Source organism: Hyla sarda, chromosome 12 (assembly GCF_029499605.1).
Source record: "Hyla sarda isolate aHylSar1 chromosome 12, aHylSar1.hap1, whole genome shotgun sequence".
Lineage (NCBI taxonomy): Eukaryota > Metazoa > Chordata > Amphibia > Anura > Hylidae > Hyla > Hyla sarda.
The window spans coordinates 82,580,443-82,601,265 of record NC_079200.1 but is presented as its reverse complement, the minus strand read 5'-3'; the positions used below and the strand labels follow the sequence as shown (position 1 = coordinate 82,601,265).

General features: G+C 43.3%; 1 protein-coding gene across 1 annotated transcript in view; it reads left to right on the top strand.

Annotated features, from left to right (window-relative positions):
• Positions 1–17,157, top strand: part of UBE2V1 (ubiquitin conjugating enzyme E2 V1) — a 31,589-nt gene extending 14,432 nt beyond the window's left edge. Inside the window, exons 2-4 of the mRNA XM_056548941.1 lie at positions 9,889–10,037; positions 12,033–12,158; positions 16,431–17,157. Coding sequence (XP_056404916.1) covers positions 9,889–10,037; positions 12,033–12,158; positions 16,431–16,577 — 422 coding nt within the window. The 3' untranslated portion in view covers positions 16,578–17,157. The remainder of the gene's footprint in view (positions 1–9,888; positions 10,038–12,032; positions 12,159–16,430) is intronic.
• Positions 17,158–20,823: the final 3,666 nt, after the last annotated feature.

The following is a 20,823-nucleotide window of genomic DNA, read 5'->3' as shown; positions in this document are numbered from 1 at the left end:
TGCCCCCATGACTTTTGAGGGGGTTTTACCTGAAACAGTTTTTCCTCATATTTTTGGTATGGGCATATTCCAGGTGAGGCCGTACCAATGCTTTAGCGGTATTATGTCCCTGTCCAGCGAGTCCATTCTTCTCATCCCTAGAAAAAACAAGACAAAAAATAACACTTTTTTGGGTCCTCAAACAGATTGATACTGTGTGCGACCACAGTCTGCTGTTCCATTTGTCTGTGTGTTGATGTGGAACGTGTATATAGAACTTTATAGGCCCCTCTATGGGGGGTTGGATTCATGTGTCAGTAATGTGTCTATGACTTTGCAGTTTGTGCTGGAGTCCTCCCCAAAGGTCTTCTTGACCTGAGAGTCCGTATACCTCACACAATCAGGGGCTCACTTTGGACACTCGCTTTATCATTCATAGTGATGCTGCAGAGTATTGGGAATGTTGCTCTTCATTCCTCTTGGGTGTTTCCCCGGTGAAGCCCTTATTGTTCTTGATGATGATGGTGGTGGCTCAGCTGTGAGTCACTTGTGGTGCCGGCATTGAATGGAGTAGTTTATGGGTGACTAATGGCTCATTATCTGCCGATTTATATCTATTCTAATCCTGCCACATCTACCCACCCTGTCTGTCCTGCCTGGTCACAGTTCACTGTCTCATCATTGAACAGTGACAGCCACTATTGTTAGGCAGGATTGTCGCTGCCTGCCCATAGCCTCTTTATTCAGTGTATAATCTGCAGGGTGCGGTACTGAGTCAAAGCAGGAGCTTGTACTGGGTGAGGGTATGTTCACACCTGCATATTTGCTGCAGACTGATTTACTTGTGAACATACCCTTAAAAGGAAGCTCCAATACTTAACAACTTATCCCCTATCCACAGAAGATTACGGGAGTCCTGTGGATAGGGGAAAAGTTAAGTATTGAAGTTTCTTTTTTTAAAGGAAATCTGTCATCAGCATCACCCGCACTAAGCCTGCTACACAGGCTTGTAGTGCGGGTGATGCTGATTAAAAGGATATGTACCTTATTAAAAACCGAGCAGTGGATGTTTAGAAATAGTTATATTTACTTACCTGTCAATCACAGGCTTGGGGCTCAGTTACGTCAGCGGGACTCGGAAGCGGGACTCGGCCGGCCATTCATGTAAAGTTTCCTGTAATCTAAAGTTTTTACAAGTGCGCATGCGCACTTGTAAAAACTTTAGATCACAGGAAACTTTACATGAATGGCCGGTCGAGTCCCGCTTCCGAGTTTACCCTAGCGTTAATCCGCGCATGTGCACTTGTAAAAACTTTAGATCACAGGAAACTTTACATCAATGGCCGGCCGAGTCCCAGTCCCGTGTCCCGCTGACGTAACTGAGCCCCAAGCCTGTGATTGAAAGGTAAGTAAATATAAAGATTTCTAAACCTCCACTGCTCGGTTTTTAATAAGGTACATAGCGTTTTAATCAGCATCACCCGCACTACAAGCCTGTGTAACAGGCTTAGTGCGGGTGATGCTGATGGCAGATTTCCTTTAAGGTTATGTTCACACAGTGGAATGTCTGTGCTGAATTCTGCCAGAATATTCCGCACAAAACGAAAGAGAAAAATTACAGCAGAGATCGCCCCTCGTGAGGACCGCTAGGGTATATTGAGACAGTAATAAAATTATGTGTTGCGCTCAGAGCACAACACGTACAGTAGTGTTGGGAAAGTCAAGGTCCCGGGCAGCAGCCACAGGGAAGTGCCGGAGATGACACCATCAGTCCAGTATATAAAGGAAAATCGGAAGGGTAAAAAAAACTTGCTTCCCTAGATGAAGATGCTTGCTCCAGGAGAGGTGTTGAACTATTTTTATTATGTTGGCAACGCGTTTCGGTCCTGAACTAGGATATTCGTCAGGCATACATACCTTACAAAGCACAATAAAATGTATAAACGTCGTCGTAAACACTTCCTGGTGACAGGTAAAAAACGTGCAAAAAGTCCAATGAATGGGAAAGTGTTGTGTGCAAAACCACATGTAAATATATTGCACTCAAATCCAAGGTAATTAATAGAAGAAGGTAAGTAATAGGTAATTACTTACCTTCTTATTCTATTAATTACCTTGGATTTGAGTGCAATATATTTACATGTGGTTTTGCACACAACACTTTCCCATTCATTGGACTTTTTGCACGTTTTTTACCTGTCACCCGGAAGTGTTTACTACGACGTTTATAACTTTTATTGTGGTTTGTAAGTTATGTATGCCTGACAAAGATCCTAGTTCAGGATCGAAACTCGACGCCAATATAATAAAAAATTGTTCAATACCTCTCCTAGGGAAGCAAGTTTTCATACCCTTCCGGTTTTCAGGAATATTCCACACAGACATTCCACTGCAGCAGAGTCCCATTGATTTCAATAGGATTCTGCTGCACTGTGCACATGGTGGAATTTCCACAGCAGATGTTTCTTTAGCGGAAATCCCAATTCCGTTGTCCGCAGAAAGAATAGACATATCTATTATTTTTCGGGATTTTGCTCTGTGTTGCATTGCTGTCTATTAGACGATGCATTTCAAAGCAGTCCTAGCGCCCGCTGGACTTTCAAATGTGGGGAATGTCCACCTGTGTATTTTACCTTTCAAAAAGATTCAGAATCTTCAGTTTGCTTCAGACATAAGTGCCATCCCATTGACTAACAGTACTTCTCTGGTGGAGTCTGTCAGAAGATTGAGCATGTTCACTGAGTGAATCAAATTCCTTTCTAAATCAATTGGAGGGTGCTGCAAGGAGGAATAAGTGTGGAATTCCTTGTGGACGGGGCCTCAAGGAATTGTGACGTCACGCCTAGCTATCACGCCGCCCGCCCTGTAGTCACCCGTAATCAGACCCGGAGCGAACACGCTCCGGGGACTGATTATAAACGGGGTGCCACGTGCATGATCACGGGCATCCCCAGCTGCGGGACTCCCGTGATCAGGCATCTTATTCCCTACCCTTTTAATAGGGGATAAGATGTTTAAGCACCGGAGAACCCCTTTAAGCATTAATAACTCTGGGATGCTTTTACTTTTCATTCTGATTCAGAGATTGTTTTTTTTGTGTGACATATTCTACTTTATGTTAGTGGCAAATTTTTGTCGATATTTGCATCATTTCTTTGTGAAAAATTCCGAAATGTGATGAAAAATTTTTAAATTTTGCATTTTTCTAACTTTGAAGCTCTCTGCTTGTAAGGAAATCGGACATTCCAAATAAATTTATATATTGATTCATAAATACAATATGTCTTCTTTATATTTTCATCATAAAGTTGACATGTTTTTACTTTTAGAAGACATCAGAGGGCTTCAAAGTTCAGCAGCAATTTTCCAGTTTTTCACAATTTTCAAAATCTGAATTGTTCATGGACCAGTTCAGTTTTGAAGTTGATTTGAAGGGCCTTCATATTAAAAATACCCCATGAATTACCGCATTATAAAAACTGCACCCCCCAAAGTATTCAAAATCGACATTCGGAAGTGGGTTAACCCTTTAGGTGTTTCACAGGAATAGCAGCAAAGTGAAGGAGAAAATGCAAAATCTTCATTTTTTTCACTCTCATGTTCTTGTAGACCCAGTTTTTGAATTTTTACAAGGGGGGAAAAGGAGAAAAAGCCCCCCAAAATTTGTAACCCAATTTCTCCCGAGTAAGGAAATACCTCATGTGTGTATGTAAAGTGTTCGGTGGGCGCAGTAGAGGGCTCAGAAGGGAAGGAGCAACAATGGGATTTTGGAGAGTTAATTTTGCTGAAATGGTTTTTGGTGGGCATGTCACATTTAGGAAGCCCCTATGGTGCCAGAACAGCAGAAAACCCCCACATGGCATACTATTTTGGAAACTACACCCCCCAAGGCACGTAACAAGGGGTACAGTGAGCCTTAATACCCCACAAGTGTTTGACGACTTTTTGTTTAAAGTTGGATGTGTAAATGAAAGCCTTTTTTTTTCACTAAAATGCATTTTTTCCCCCCAAATTTTACATTTTTACAAGGGGTAATAGGAGAAAATTACCCTCAAAATGTGTAACCCCATGTCTTCTGAGTATGGAAATACCCCATGTGTGGACGTAAAGTGCTCTGCTGGAGCACTACAATGCTCAAAAGAGGAGGAGCGACATTGAACTTTTGGAAAGAGAATTTGTTTGGAATGGAAGTCAGGGGCCATGTGCGTTTTCAAAGCCCCCCCGTGGTGCCAGAACAGTGGACCCCCCCCCCCACATGTGACCCCATGTTGAAAACTACACCCCTCACAGAATTTAATAAGGGGTGCAGTGAGTATTTACACCCCACTGGCGTTTGACAGATCTTTGGAATAGTGGGCTGTGCATATGAAAAATAAAATTTTTCATTTTCACGGACCACTGTTCCAAAAATCTGTCAGACACCTGTGGGGCGTAAATGCTCACTGCACCCCTTATTACATTACGTGATGGGTTTAGTTTCCAAAATGGGGTCACATGTGGGGGGGGTCCATTGTTCTGGCACTATGGGGGCTTTGTAAACACACGTGGCCTTCAATTCTGGACAAATTATCTCTTCAAAATCCCAATGGCGCTCCTTCTCTTTTGAGCATTTTAGTGTGCCAGCAGAGCACTTGACGTCCACACATGGGGCATTTATATACTCAAAAGAAATGGGGTTACAAATTTTGGGGGGCGTTTTTCCTATTTTCCCTTGTGAAAATGAAAAATTTTGGGTAATACCAGCATTTTAGTGAAAAAAATTCTTCAAACACCTGTGGGGTGTTAAGGCTCACTATACCCCTTGTTACGTTCCATGAGGGGTGTAGTTTCCAAAGTGGGGTCACATGTGGGGTATTTATTTTTTTGCGTTTATGTCAGAACCGCTGTAAAATCAGCCGCCCCTATGCAAATCACCAATTTAGGCCTCAAATGTACATAGTGCGCTCTCACTTCTGAGCCTTGTTGTGCACCCGCAGAGCATTTTACGCCCACATATGGGGAATTTCCGTACTCAGGAGAAATTGTGTTACAAATTTTTGGGGTCATATTTGCTTTTACCACTTGTGAAAATATAAAGTATGGGGCAACACCAGCATGTTAGTGTAAAAATGTAAATTTTTTTACACTAACAGGCTGGTGTAGCCCCCAACCTTTCCTTTTCATAAGGGGTAAAAGGAGAAAAAGCCCCCAAAATTTGTAGTGCAATTTCTCCCGAGTACGGAAATACCCCATATGTGGCCCTAAACTGTTTCCTTGAAATACAACAGGGCTCCGAAGTGAGAGAGCACCATGCGCATTTGAGGACTTAAGGGATTGCATAGGGGTGGACATAGGGGTGTTCTACGCCAGTGATTCCCAAACAAGGTGCCTCAAGCTGTTGCTCAACTCCCAGCATGCCTGGACAGTCAGTGGCTTTCCGGGAAATGCTGGAGGCTCCGTTTTGGAAACACTGCGGTATGATAAGTTTTTCATTTTTATTGGGGGGGGGGGGATGGGGGGGAGACAGTGTAAGAAGGTGTATATGTAGTGTTTTACGCTTTATGTGTTCGTCTAGTTTAGTGTTTTTAGGGTACATCCGCACTGGCGGGCGTTTACGGTGAGTTTCCTGCTAGGAGTTTGTGCTTCGGCGAAAAATGTTCCGCTGCCCAAACTTGAAGCAGAAAACTGTAAACTCGCCCATGTGAATGTACCCTGTACAAACCTCCAGCTGTTTCAAAGCTACTTTTTTTTGTACTTTTGCAACAGCTGAAGGCACACTGCTTGGAAAACCTTCAGTTTGGTTGGAAAATTCTGAGTTAGGTAACAGAACCTAACTGAAGGTTTTCCAACCAGTGTGCCTCCAGCTGTTGCAAAACTACAACTCCCAGCATGTACTGATCGCTGAAGGGTATGCTGGGAGATGTAGTTATGCAACAGCTGGAGCTACGCAACTACAGCTCCCAGCATGCCGAGACAGAGAGCTACAGTTTAGAGACAACTGCACAGTGAACTCCAAACTGCAGCCCTCCAGCTGTTGCAAAACTGCAAATCCCAGCATGCCCACACAGCAAACAGCTGTCTGGGCATGCTGGGAGTTGTAGTTTTGCAACATCTGGAGGGCTACAGATTAGAGACCACTGTATAGTGGTCTCAAACTGTAGCCCTCCAGATGTTGCTAGGCAACTCTCCGGCTTCAGTAGGATCCAGGGAGCCGCATTGCCGTCCTCTTCTTCCGTCGCTGGCCGCTGCTGCCGTTGCTGGGTAAGTCGACTTCTGCAATGGTCCCTGTCGGTTTCCCCGTATGGCCCGGCCTATTAATCGTCGCTTCTTGGGTGTCTTGGACAACCGCGATCCCCCCTTATATTCCCGTCACCAAAGACCCGTATGACCCGGAATCGGCGCAAATCGTCAGTGTGAATTTACCGGCGACTGGGGACCCCCCTGAGTATTTGCGCGGGGTGCCTGCGCGGCGGGGACAGAGATTCCCACGGGCTTATGGATACGTCTGAGTCCTTAAAGAAAATCTGTCATCAGAATCACCCGCACTAAACCTGTTACACAGCCTTGTAGTGCGGGTGATCCTGATTAAAACGCTTCTTACCTGGTTAAAAATGGTTCAGCGGTTCTTCAGATATCTATATTTTTAGTTTTCTGTTATTCCCTGGCTTGGGACTCAGTGGGAGGTGTTATCATCTGGGACTCGGCCACACGTCATTCTAGCTGGGCGGAGCTGCCGCCCGGCTCATGAATATTCATGAACTTATCCTCATGCGCTGTCCTCCCCACCAGACCTAGAAAAAGGAGTTAGACTACGAGGATAAGTTCATGAATATTCATGAGCCGGGCGGCAGCTCCGCCCAGCTAGAATGATGTGTGGCCGAGTCCCAGATGATAACACCTCCCACTGAGTCCCAAGCCAGGGAATAACAGAAAACTAAAAATATAGATATCTGAAGAACCGCTGAACCATTTTTAACCAGGTAAGAAGCGTTTTAATCAGGATCACCCGCACTACAAGGCTGTGTAACAGGTTTAGTGCGGGTGAGTCTGATGACAGATTTCCTTTAAGTACCAGGGAGCCAGGGCGTATCCATACGCCCTAGGTCCTTAATGGGTTAAGTACCCAGACAATTTTCAGTGTAGGACCCGGGCATTTTTTTGCATATCTGACCACTGTCACTTTAAGCATTAATAATTCTGGGATGCTTTTACCTTTTCATTCTGATTCCGAGATTTTTTCGTGACATATTCTACTTTATGTTAGTGGTAAAATTTTGTCAATACTTGCATCATTTCTTGGTGAAAAATTCCAAAATTGTATGAAAAAATTTAGCATTTTTTTTTTTTTTACTTGGAAGCTCTCTGTTTATAAGGAAAAATGGATATTCCAAATAAATTATATATTGATTCACATATACAATACGTCTACTTTATGTTTGCATCATTTTTACTTTTGGAAGACAACAAAGGGCTTCACTTGCATCATTTCTTGGTGAAAAATTCCAAAATTGTATGAAAAAATTTAGCATTTTGCATTCTGGGGGTTCAATACGGGAATCTCGTCCCTCATATACTCTAAACTTGAAAGTGTACCCGGATGTACTCTCACAAAGTTTGTAGAGCTTCTCGCCATATCGCGCCCGCTATGAGGGAATATACTGGCGGAAGATGAGTCTCCCCTTAAAACTGATGAGACTCCTCTATCGAGAGCTCCCTAAGCGGTACGTAGGCCGCCAAAAATTTGGCCCCAAAGTGATCGATGACTGGCCTCACTTTGTAAAGCCGGTCATAGGTGGGATCACCTCGGGGGGGACATGCCGCATTATCTGCATAATGTAGACATTTCCAAATGACCTCGAACCGCCTCCGTGTCATCGCCATACTGTAGAGTGGGGTCTGGTAGATGACGTCCCCGCTCCAGTTCTGTCTGACACTTGGCTTTTTGGCCAGGCCCATATGCAGCACGAGGCCGCAAAATGTCCTCATTTCTGCTGCATCAATGGCGCGCCATTCATTGGACCTGGCCAAAAAAGAATCTGGGTGGTGGGCAATGAATTGCTGGACTTACAGATTATGTAGTGTGTGTGGTTGGTGTAACTTTATCTATAACAGTGTGTGAATAGATATCACACACAGTTATATGGGGTAAAAAAAAAAAAAAAACGCTGCGGCCCAAAAAAAAAAAGGGGGGGGGGGGGGGGAATGCAGCGCCCTGAACCCTTAATAGTGCCCAGGTCACGCTGAAAAAAAAACTGCAGTGGACCCTTGAGGACCTATTTGGGGGTCAGGGGGGTGGGGGATTTTTTTCCTTTTTTTTATTTTTTTATACAGTTCTACCCGTCCCTTTAGTGTATTATTTCCCTGCTCTAAGGGGGTGCCTTCTTCACTGAGGGGCTCCGATCTCGCAGAGGGGGGTCCCTGGCACCTTCTTGCAGCCCTGCCCGCTGACTGAACTCAGTTAGCTGGCAGAGCAGCAAGAAGAAGTCATTAACCCCTCCCCTGCCGGCTGCTATTGGCCGGTCGATAGCAGCGATCCTGGGGGGGTGACTAAATTGCCACCTCCCCATAGATACTGGACGTGATTGGGTGTATCCTACACCCCCGATCACCATGTATCTCCGGGTCAGTGGGTCACACGCATCACCGTTATCGCCGCAAATTGCCGGTGGGAATTCATGACCCCTTGATGACCCCCCTGGGCATTTGCGTGGGGTGCCTGCTGATTGATATCATCAGTCACCCCGAAAATTCCCACGGGCGTACAGGTACGCCCTGGGTCCTTAAGTACCAGGGTGTCAAGGTGTACCTGTACGCCCTGGGCCCTTAACAGGTTAAAGGAAAACTGTCAGTGTACTCCCCCCGCCCCGCCGTTCAGCTGTAATCTTCTATTTTCGGTATATGCTAATTAAGTGCTAACTGGCACTCTGACGTCAGCGTTTTTGGCCCCAGCACCACCCAGCTCATTAATATTCCTCCTCTCCCTCTTCTCCCTGCTCTGTAATGAAGAGGGAGGGGAGGAATATTGATGAGCCTGGCGGCACTGCAGGCAAAAACGCTGACGTCAGAGTGCCAGTTAGCACCTAATTAGCATATACCAAAAATAGAAGATTAAGTCCGAACGGCGGGGTGAATCTGGGCACGGTACGCATCAAACTGATCAGTGTCCCCCGCATCAGCCAGTACTGCTGGTTTGTGTGGGGGAAGCAAGCTGACAGTTTTCCTTTAAATCTCCCCCTGTGCGTGTTCAGCAGATGGCAGCCACTGTCCCTTTTCTGTGCCTCATTGTTCTCTATATGGGCACAGAGGGCATTAGACCTGCTCATGATTGAGCCCCCCGGGCATAGTACCTAACTGCAGCTGCCTCTACTTTTTCCATTATCACTTTCTACCTCGCTTGTTTTTCTTCCTCATTTTGTGGTTTGTCTAGTTTCCTTCCTTATAAGTTTCCATTACATCACTACCATTTATACTGTAATTATCCAAAATGTATCCTCTGTTACTTTGTACCCCCAACCTGTGGCTCTTCAGCTTTTGTAGAACTACAGAGCCCATCATGCCACTACAACCATCAGATGTTTTGTGTTTTTCTGAAAACTTAGAATGGACCAGGAAGAAGAAAAGTTTCTATGCTTTCCTCCACCTTCATCTCCTGATATAAACCACTTAACTAGTAAACCGTGTTCAGTAGCTGTTCAGACTGACAGTCATCCCCTTTTCTGAGCCATCACTGTGCATTATCTCTCTTGGTGTATGTCTGTTTTCAGCATTAGACCTTCACTGCTACAGCAAGTCACTGTCTACTTTATCTGTCTTCTTATCCTGTAGTGGTCCTGAGTTACATACAACCTGTATTGTGCCCCAGAGCTCAGCTCACTATTCTGCTTATTGAGTCAGCATTGACATTGCTTTTGTTTTTTATTTATTTTTTAGGCGTCAAAGTTCCTCGTAATTTTCGGCTTTTGGAAGAACTTGAAGAAGGTCAGAAAGGAGTTGGTGATGGAACCGTTAGTTGGGGTCTGGTAGACGATGAAGACATGACCCTCACAAGATGGACCGGTATGATCATTGGACCACCTAGAGTAAGTATGAGTCTGGTCACACTGCAGTGTCCTTGTGTGGTACCTGCTGTATAATGCAGGATAAAGTGTTGGTACATATTGGGGCAGATGTTGTGTTGCCATATAAAGTGCTCTGTCCCACAGCGTATGTTGGCAGTTTTTTCCTTAAGCTATGCTTTTAGAGAATGACTCCATAATGCAGCATTCAGGGGAGCAAACCTATCGAGAAATCTGAAGCATGCACAAGTAGTGAGGTGTGAACAAAACTTTGAGGCTCACACTGCTGGTGGAACATGTGAACTGGATTTACAGGTTATGGTGAGGAATTCAAAATGACATCTCTCTCTTAGGCTGGGTTCACACTACGTTTTTCAACTACGGTTCCCGCATACGTTTTCATTAGTGAAAACGTATGGAACGGTATTGAAAACCGTATACATAGGCAAAGCATTGCAAACCGTATGCACCCTGCTGCATACGGTTGCGTACGGTTTGCTTGCAATACGTTTTTAAACAGTACTCCAAAGCGTGTTTCACCACGGTTTTGACTCCAGTTTTAAAACCGTATTGCAACCGCATACCTTTTTATTTAACCTGGACGTCACATGTATACGGTTCCATACGGCAAAAAACGTATGCGTTTTTTCTTTGCACATGCGCATTTGCATCCTAAAGACCCCTCCCATTAAAAATTGACAGAATTTTCAAAAACTTATGTTTTAAAAAAAAAAATAAAAACGGACGGAACAGTATGCACTTTTAAAAACGCATACGGTTTACTTTTTCCCATACTGTTCCATCCGTTTTTTTTCCCATACGATTTTTGATAGAAAACGTATGCGGGAACCGTAGTTGAAAAATGTAGTGTGAACCCAGCCTTATTCAGTCACATGCGGTGATGTACTCACAATTCCGCTTGTTACCATTGGATCAGTCGGCACAGACAGCACTATATCCAGTCCACTTTGTCATGTGACATAAAAAGCAGAATTGTAAATGCAGCTCTAGAGAACTAAGAGGAATTCTTTAGTTACTCCTTATTAGGTCCCTTGCACACCACCTATTTGTGTATACCTTTATACCTTTTATAATCACCTTTTTTTGTTTGGGTGGTTTACTGTATTGCTTACACTAAATGTGGGCTGCAAAACCGTTTAGTTAGCCGATTATGATTAAACGGATATAAAAAAAAAATACAGGATTAGGGGAACAGGGAGGGGTTAACAGGAGAAAGTGGGGACTGTTTTGTAAAGAGTTAATGGGAAAGAAAGAAAAAGGGACAGCAACTGAAAGGTTAACGGGAGAAAAGAGGGAACAGCACCTGAATGGTTAACCTATGAGCCTCGCTGCAGGGGAAAAGGAGCAGTTCACAGACTTTAGTGAGGCGTTCCTCCCGGCACCATCTGTCACTGCATAGGATGGAGAATGTAGCTTCTACCTGGAAAGGGGGCTCCCGCCATGTCAGGACCAGAGGCTTCTTAAAGGACAAGGAGGCAGCGGCTTCCGCACTGCACTCCAGGCCGTGCTCTCGGTGCTGGAGGTATCTTTATAAAGGCAGTGGAAGGGGTAAGAGGAGACAGAGGAGACCTTAAAGGGGCAGACTAAGGGGCTAAAAGGCAGGGAAAATAGTAAAAAAAAAAAAATGGTAGGAATACCACATTACTAGGTCATGCCCCCCAACAGCTAAGGCCACACCCCCAACGACCGATTAATCAAAGATGGAAAACGGCGACAGATTTCCATCACCTGTTTTAATTGATTTATCATTGCAGCCCTACACTTAAACCAAACCTAAAGGTTTTACTTGAGCAGTAATGATTCTCCTGTATTTCTGAATGGCACCCTCGCCTTCTAGGAGATGTTATTCAGAGCTTAATCTTTCTACTATTCCAGGGTCTGAACAGTGGTAGAGAAGTTTCTAACATGCTGTAAATCTGCTGATTCCTGTGTTGTATTATGTACACTTTTCACCATTGTTTCTGTCACATTTTCTATAATTAGTTTTTTGTCTTCCAGACAATCTATGAGAACAGGATATACAGCCTTAAAATAGAGTGTGGCCCTAAATACCCAGAATCCCCTCCGTTTGTCAAATTTGTAACAAAAATTAATATGAATGGCGTGAATAATTCTAATGGTGTGGTGAGTAGAACACTTCTTTTCATATGTCATGTGTAAGCATTCTATGTTAGAGGACGGTCAGGATCATTATAGAGAGGAGACAATGAGGACAGTCAGGATCATTATAGAGAGGAAATGGTCAGGATCATTATAGACATTATAGAGAGGAGATGATGATGACAGTCAGGATCATTATAGAGAGGAGACGATGATGGTCAGGATCATTGTAGAGAGGAGATTAATGCAGTCAGTATCATTATAGAGAGGAGATGAGGACGGTCTGGATCATTATAGAGAGGAGATGAGGACGGTCTGGATCATTATAGAGAGGAGATGAGGACGGTCTGGATCATTATAGAGAGATGAGGACAGTCAGGTTAATTATAGAGAGGAGGTGATGGTCAGGATCATTATAGAGAGGAGGTGATGGTCAGGATCATTATAGAGAGGAGGTGATGGTCAGGATCATTATAGAGAGGAGGTGATGGTCAGGTTCATTATAGAGAGGAGGTGATGGTCAGGATCATTATAGAGAGGAGGTGATGGTCAGGTTCATTATAGAGAGGAGGTGATGGTCAGGATCATTATAGAGAGGAGGTGATGGTCAGGATCATTATAGAGAGGAGGTGATGGACAGGTTCATTATAGAGAGGAGGTGATGGTCAGGATCATTATAGAGAGGAGGTGATGACGGTCAGGATCATTATAGAGAGGAGGTGATGACGGTCAGGATCATTATAGAGAGGAGGTGATGACGGTCAGGATCATTATAGAGAGGAGGTGATGGTCAGGATCATTATAGAGAGGAGGTGATGACGGTCAGGATCATTATAGAGAGGAGGTGATGGTCAGGTTCATTATAGAGAGGAGGTGATGGTCAGGATCATTATAGAGAGGAGGTGATGGTCAGGATCATTATAGAGAGGAGGTGATGGTCAGGATCATTATAGAGAGGAGGTGATGGTCAGGATCATTATAGAGAGGAGGTGATGGTCAGGATCATTATAGAGAGGAGGTGATGGTCAGGATCATTATAGAGAGGAGGTGATGGTCAGGATCATTATAGAGAGGAGGTGATGGTCAGGATCATTATAGAGAGGAGGTGATGGTCAGGATCATTATAGAGAGGAGGTGATGGTCAGGATCATTATAGAGAGGAGGTGATGGTCAGGATCATTATAGAGAGGAGGTGATGGTCAGGATCATTATAGAGAGGAGGTGATGGACAGGATCATTATAGAGAGGAGGTGATGACGGTCAGGATCATTATAGAGAGGAGGCGATGACGGTCAGGATCATTATAGAGAGGAGACGATGTCGGTCAGGATCATTATAGAGAGGAGACGATGTCGGTCAGGATCATTATAGAGAGGAGGTGATGACGGTCAGGATCATTATAGAGAGGAGGTGATGACGGTCAGGATCATTATAGAGAGGAGGTGATGACGGTCAGGATCATTATAGAGAGGAGGTGATGACGGTCAGGATCATTATAGAGAGGAGACGATGACGGTCAGGATCATTATAGAGAGGAGACGACGTCGGTCAGGATCATTATAGAGAGGAGGTGACGTCGGTCAGGATCATTATAGAGAGGAGGTGACGTCGGTCAGGATCATTATAGAGAGGAGGTGACGGTCAGGATCATTATAGAGAGGAGGTGACGGTCAGGATCATTATAGAGAGGAGGTGACGGTCAGGATCATTATAGAGAGGAGATGACGGTCAGGATCATTATAGAGAGATCACCAGATTTCTGCAGCTTCTGAAATGTTCTGCTGCCAACATTTGTGGATTCAGGTGATAACGTCCTATGTGGGTGATGGTGTCTGCCTGTGGAGAGTACTGATCCAAACGTGTTGTCATGAGGAGACATCCCTAGTTGTGTAGTGTAAATCCCAGCCATCCCAGGGGAATGTGTAGTGTAAATCCCAGCCATCCCAGGGGAATGTGTAGTGTAAATCCCAGCCATCCCTATACACATTGTATGCTGGAACTTTGATGCTTGTCTTTCCTTGTATGTCACTGGTTTAGGTCACAAATAGTGACGTCCCTCATTGTATTAATTTGCTGTCTGCAAAGATGAGGAAAGTTGAGTCGGCTCTTCGGTTAGGAGAGTTCACAATTATTTTAAACTTTCTATATCATGAAAATCGCTGTGCAAAAGATTTTTGTGAGAAAATAGCGATGTGTTGACTAACATAGAATATGTCGACAGATAAGAACCATTTGGCCCATCTAGTCTGCCCCATAATCTGAATCCTATCAATAGTCCCTGGCCCTATCTTATATGAAGGATAGCCTTATGCTTATCCCATGCATGCTTAAACTCCTTCACTGTATTTTTAACTACCACTTCTGCAGGAAGGCTATTCCCTGCATCCACTACTCTCTCAGTAAAGTAATACTTCCTGATATTACTGCAGAAACCTGTGCACCTCTTATGTAAAACTATGTCCTCTTTTGGTTGTTTTTCTTTTAAATATACTATCCTCCTTTACTGTGTTGCTTCTCTTTATGTATTGAAAAGTTTCTATTTGTATGTCTTTTCTTTCTACTAAGCCATACATGTTAAGGTATAGTTTTGTCCTGCAGTCCATGTACTAGTTTAGTAGCTATTCTGAACTTTCTCCATTGTATTTATATCCTTCTGTCTCCAGTACTGCACACAATACACTAAGGTCTCACCAGTTCTCTGTACAGCAGCATGAGCACTTCCCTCTCTATTGCTAATACCTCACCATCTACACCCTGAGCACTTTTCTCTCTACTGCTAATACCTCTCCTCCTACACCAAGCGTTCTGCTAGCATTAATTAAAAAAAAACAATATTTGCAAACTCACTTTATTGGAGTGTCAACTCAACTTGCTTCATTGCATACAATGTTGGATTTTGGGGCGTACCACAAGGGTCCATAACCCACATTCATTGTGGAGCCGTGCTGCTTGAAATAATTTAAACTTGCTGTTGGCAGAGATAATTTATGGTAGAAATCCTTATTGGAGGTTGTATACAAGTTTATATAGATGTATATGTAAGGCAGTGGTCCTTAACTTGTAACTCTTCAATTGTTGCACAGCTACAACTCCCAGCATGCTAGAACAACCAAAGGCTGTAAGGATATGCTGGGAGTTTTGGGGATCACTGATGTAAAGAGAGGTCTTTTCCTTATATGCTATGCTATATATTGCATCAAAATTACAGACTTGATAGGGCAGGGCCCCCTCCCTTCTGTTTTCAGTTCACTGTTAAATAGTATCTATTAGGGCTGGGCGGTATACCGGTTCACACCGAATACCGAAATTTTTGTCCTGCACGATATGAATTTTTCACCATACCAAAATACCGGTTTGGCCCCTCCCCCTCGGGAATGAATTATCAGCCCAGGGCTTCGCTGTCCCCACATCGGGGAACTAATCATATGTGATCCGCGAGCGCTTTTCTGCTCCCCCCCCCAAATTAATAATCAGCCCAGCACTGCGCTGCCCCCATTGGGGTAAATACTCACATATGTCACCCGCAAGCGCTGTCCTCCTGTTTGTTGCGGGCTGCCTGCGCTGGCTGGAACTTTGTACTCTATGCTGTATCGCTATGCGGCCGTCAGCCTAACAGCAGCTGCAGCGATGTTTCGCCTCTGCTGGTGATAGGCTGAGCTCACTGTCATGTAAGGAGCTCTGGCCGGCTTCTTACATGACAGTGTGGTCAACCTATCACCGGCCGAGGTGGAACATCGCTGAAGCCGGTGTTAGGCTGAATGCCGCATAGGGATACAGCATAGAGATACATCATACAGTACACAGTTCCAGCTAGCGCAGGCGGCTCGCAACAAACAGGAAGACGAGGAGGGCAGCGCTTGCAGGTGACATGTGAGTAGCACCCAGATGGGGACAGCGCAGCGCTGGGCTGATGATTAATTTGGGGGAAGCAAAACAGCGCTCGCGGGTCACATGATTTAAGGGGTGGGGGAGAGAAATACTGTTATATACCGTGGAACCGCCATAAGTTACAAAAATACCGTGATACACATATTTGGTCATACCGCCCAGCCCTAGTATCTATAGCAGGTATAGTCTGCACACACAATCTATATAACTATATAGAAAAGGTAACGTGTCTCACAGAGAATTGTCAGGATGACCTCTTCAGGGCAGTCAGGATGTGCACATCTTCCTGCGCTCTGAGAATAAAGGAAGACTAGGTATATTAAAGCCTTCATCATACAGGGACCAGACTGCATTCTGCCTCTCATCTCACCTTTTTGTGTCTCCCTCCCCCCTTTTTGTTTGTCACAGGTGGATCCCAGAGCCATATCAGTTCTAGCAAAATGGCAGAATTCCTATAGCATCAAAGTCATCCTGCAAGAACTGCGGCGTCTCATGATGTCCAAAGAAAACATGAAACTCCCGCAACCTCCCGAAGGACAATGTTACAGCAATTAAGAAACAAACAAAAAAACACAACAAAAAAAAACACAAAAAAGAGAAAATTGTCCATGCCCAATTTAAAAGGAATTTAAGCTCTTGTCATTTTCCACAGTAGTATATTTTCTAGATACATCTTGTACACCTCAGACGTACTGGAAGTTTTCCCAAGATAAAGCCAGTTTATCTTGAGACGCTGTAAATTATACTAATATTTTTTCTTTCCCATTTTCAAAAAACGATAATCCTGTCCGTAAAGTCGACGTTCCGGTGTCAAGAAAAAAAATTCTATTTAATTCTTCCTGTTTGCGAGCAGCGTGGCACATTACCTGACTGTGAAGCCGTATCACACAATCACCTTATTGCTGCAGTTTTTATTTTTTACGATTTTCTTTTTCCTCGCTATAGATGTTTAGTTCCGAGCTGTTCGGGTCCATCAAAGCGTCGATTGTTTCCTCATTTCAGATTTTTTTTCTGCTATATTCTTTTTGTGTGTCCAGTTTTCAGACTGGGTTTCATGGACTACTAATGAGAATGCGTGCTAACTTGGGTCATCCCCTCCCCTTTGTGTCGTCTCTAATAAATGCTGGATGTGGCAGATTGCGAGTGGTGTAATTTTATTAGTCGCTGTGGATCCTGATGCGTTGCGGGTTCATTTTATTTTAAATTTATCTGAGCATGCGTGAGGGCACAAAGGTCAAATGATTTAGGATATTCTGTGGCAGTGATCCTTAAAGGAGACGTATCATGGTAAAAAACTTATCCCCTATCCAAAGTATAGGGGATAAGTTTTAGATCGCAAGGGGTCCGAGCGCTGGGCCCCTCGCTAACTCCTGCTTGGACCCCTGGCTCTCCTTCATGGCAGCAAGTCACAACCCACGCCTGAAGCGGGGGGCTGCCACGCCCCCTCCATATAGCTCTATGGGAGAGCTGTTCGGCAATCTTTGGCTCTCCCATAGAGCTATATAGAGGGGTCTGGTTGGAAAATGGGCACTGTCAGATCCAAAAACTTTTTATATGTTGTTACTGATGAAAATTAGACCTTTTGTAATATGGCTGTTTTAAACATTTTTGAATATTTAATAAAGAAAACTTCCTTAAAATCCCATCACTAGGGGTCCCTATTCCTATTGGGATGTTTACCAGTCCTGCAGCAGCATCAGTTTGTCCATGAGTCATGGACAAGAGATTGACTCATGGATAAGGTTGCGTGTGCAGACAAACCAATCACCTCCCACCACCACAAGGGAGGGATACGCCCCCTTCTCCTGAGAGGATTTCTAACACTGAGCTAATGAAGAGGGATTTTTATAATAAAAGCTATTAGAGCAGGTGACGGCAATCAGGCTCTGCAGCTATGTATGTATCAGCAAACATGAATGAATGAAAGTCCCGATTTGAGTCTTTTGGAGGTGCTAGCTTCTTTACAAAGTGTTGTCAATATAACAAAAGAACGTAGAAGGAAATGAAGCTGCACACACCCAAATATGTAAGTTGCCAAGCGATGCTTTTATTTTTAGTGTCCGTACAGCAAACTGCTTGTAGGTAGCTGGGTATGCGAGGAGCGTGAGCTGAAGCTCTCAGGGGCAGGGGGCGTACCAAAAGACGACTAGTTTCACGTCGGAAATTATGCTTCTTCTGGTCAGTGATACGTCATTCTGTTGTGGGGAAGGTGCTTATATACAAATGAATGTTAATTAACATAATATAGAAAACAGTGCAAATTTAAAAACACTTTCCTATGTTTCTAGCGCTCTGTATAATCGGAGCAGAATGAAAGTTAACAGAAATATTTGTGAAATGCAGGACGAATTTACAGAAAAGGGGAAAGATCGTTTCTTTCATTTAACCCCAAAGGGACCACAGCTCGTAGATGCATGATCCAATATGCCTCTCTACGGAGTAGATGGGCATATCGATCTTCTCCTATGGGAACATTGTCTATTCTCTCGAGACCGGCAAATTTTAAATGAACGGTATTATTTTGATGGTGTTGTTGCATATGGTTTATAAAACGCGTAGCTCCTTTGCTGGTTCGGAGGGAATAGATATGTTCTCGTGTGCGAGTGCATAGTTTTCTTTTGGTTTTACCAATATAGTAGAAAATGCAGTTGCAGATTAGTGCATACACCACATACGTTGTTTGGCACAAAACAAATTGGTTTACAAAGATATTTTCCCCTCCTAATATAAAGTTTCTTTTACTTATATTTAATTTGCAATATTGCAATTATTACAGGGAAAATTACCTTTTGGGGGAAACGTGTAAACGTAACCAATTTTCCTTTTATCTTTTGAGCTGTATTTTTTTCCTTTTTTTTTATTTTTTATCATATCATTGTTTTTGTACGCCTAAAGGTTATGATGGGTCTTTCCTTTGTACAATCATGTATTTCAGGGTAACGTTAAAGTATGAACCAATTATTTAGAATGCTTTTCTTTATTTTTTCATTCATACATGTATTAGCAAAGGAAAACACTCATCTGTTGTTTTTTTTATTTTTTTTTTCTGGACCGGATATAATATATCTTTTCTAGCCTTTTTTTCAATTTTTTCGACTGCTTGATTTATTTTTCGCTCTGGATAGCCTCGCTCAGACAATCCTTTACAAAGATCGTTCAGTTGTAATTTGAATGTGTCTGGGTTACTATTGACGCGTTTTAGTTGTAGCATCTGGCTATATGGAATATAATCTTTCACATAGTTTAAATGAGAACTCTCATAGGGGGACATTTATCAAAGCAGTTAGTAGTTTTTTTTTTTTTGCTTAAAATTGACGCAAAAAAGCACTTGCGACTGCTCTTTTTTTTTTTCTATGACTTTTTGATTGTGCAGTGTCCTAAGCAAAAAATAAAAATCTTGCTTACCAAAGCAAAAAGTGATTTTTGACTTGCAGTGGTCAGAGATTTATCAAGTGCGAAAGTCGCAAAAAAGTCGCATTACATGAAAAAACCTACTAAATTTACTCCAGCTCAGACATGCAGCAGAGAAAGCCACTACCAAAGCAAAAAAAGAAAAATTGCTTACATGAAAAAATTGTATCAACAGGCTGAAAGCAGTTGATAAATAAGTCACACATAAGCAAAAAAAAATTGTAAGAAAAAAATAAGTAAAAAAAGGAATACATAAGCAAACATTGATAAATGTCCCCCCATACTGCAGAAGAGAACTCTTTTTTGATATTGCTTTTCTGTAGCCTGACGTCACTAAGATGTTATGTACTATCTCAAGCTTCACATCTAGGAATTCCAGACTTTTGCCTCCCTAGCAACTTGTGAATAGCATATTTAAGGTATTTTCGATATTTAACAAAAAGGTCAAATTTTTCTTTTTCTCCATCCCACACAATCAATATATCATCCACATAGCGCAAATAATATTTGATGTGGCTGATATATGGATTGGTGTGGGTGAATATGTACTGCTGTTCGAACATGGTGAGGAATATGTTAGCGTATGTACATGATACAGGCATGCCCATGGCTGTGCCACGGGCTTGCCTGTACCACTGACCATCTTGTAGAAATACCTTCTTTTTGAGTACAAATTCCAAAGCATCTTTTATAAATGAAACGAACATTGGGGATTTATCTAGTTTTTGCAGGAAGGACAGAGTAGCCTGTACACCCGCATCCTGAAGGATGCGGGTGTACAGGCTTTCAACATCCACGGACACAAACTGATAGTTTTCTTACCAAATGAAGTTATCAAATGCTGTAAGTAGGTCACCTAACAGCTTACCTACTTACAGCATTTGATAATTTCATTTGGCAAGAAAACTATCAGTTAGTGTCCGTGGATGTTGAAAGCCTGTACACCCGCATCCCTCATGTTGCGGGTGTACAGGCTACTCTGTCCTTCCTGCAAAAACTAGATAAATCCCCAATTTCTCGGTCGGAAACCATTGGGGGACACAGACCGTGGGTATATGCTCTTGCCGCTAGGAGGCGCTGACACTAGGCAAACAAAAAAAAGAGTAGGCTCCTCCCGGCAGGCTATACCCCGCCTACTGGCCCTGAGCTTATCAGTTTAAGCTTAGTGTCCTAGGAGGCAAGACACAGGTCTGGATTTCTCCAGACCTGGTCTTCTATTTTTTTCTTCGTTTAAAGTTAGGGACTGTTTAGTTTCTTTCATTCATTTTATTTTTTCACTGTTTTCATGTGGGGGTTCAGGAGCATGGCGCTACCTGTTCCCCCATATGCGGCTAAGGGGCACGGGTCATTATATACAAATGCACCGTTAACCCCTTCCCGCCAACGCCAG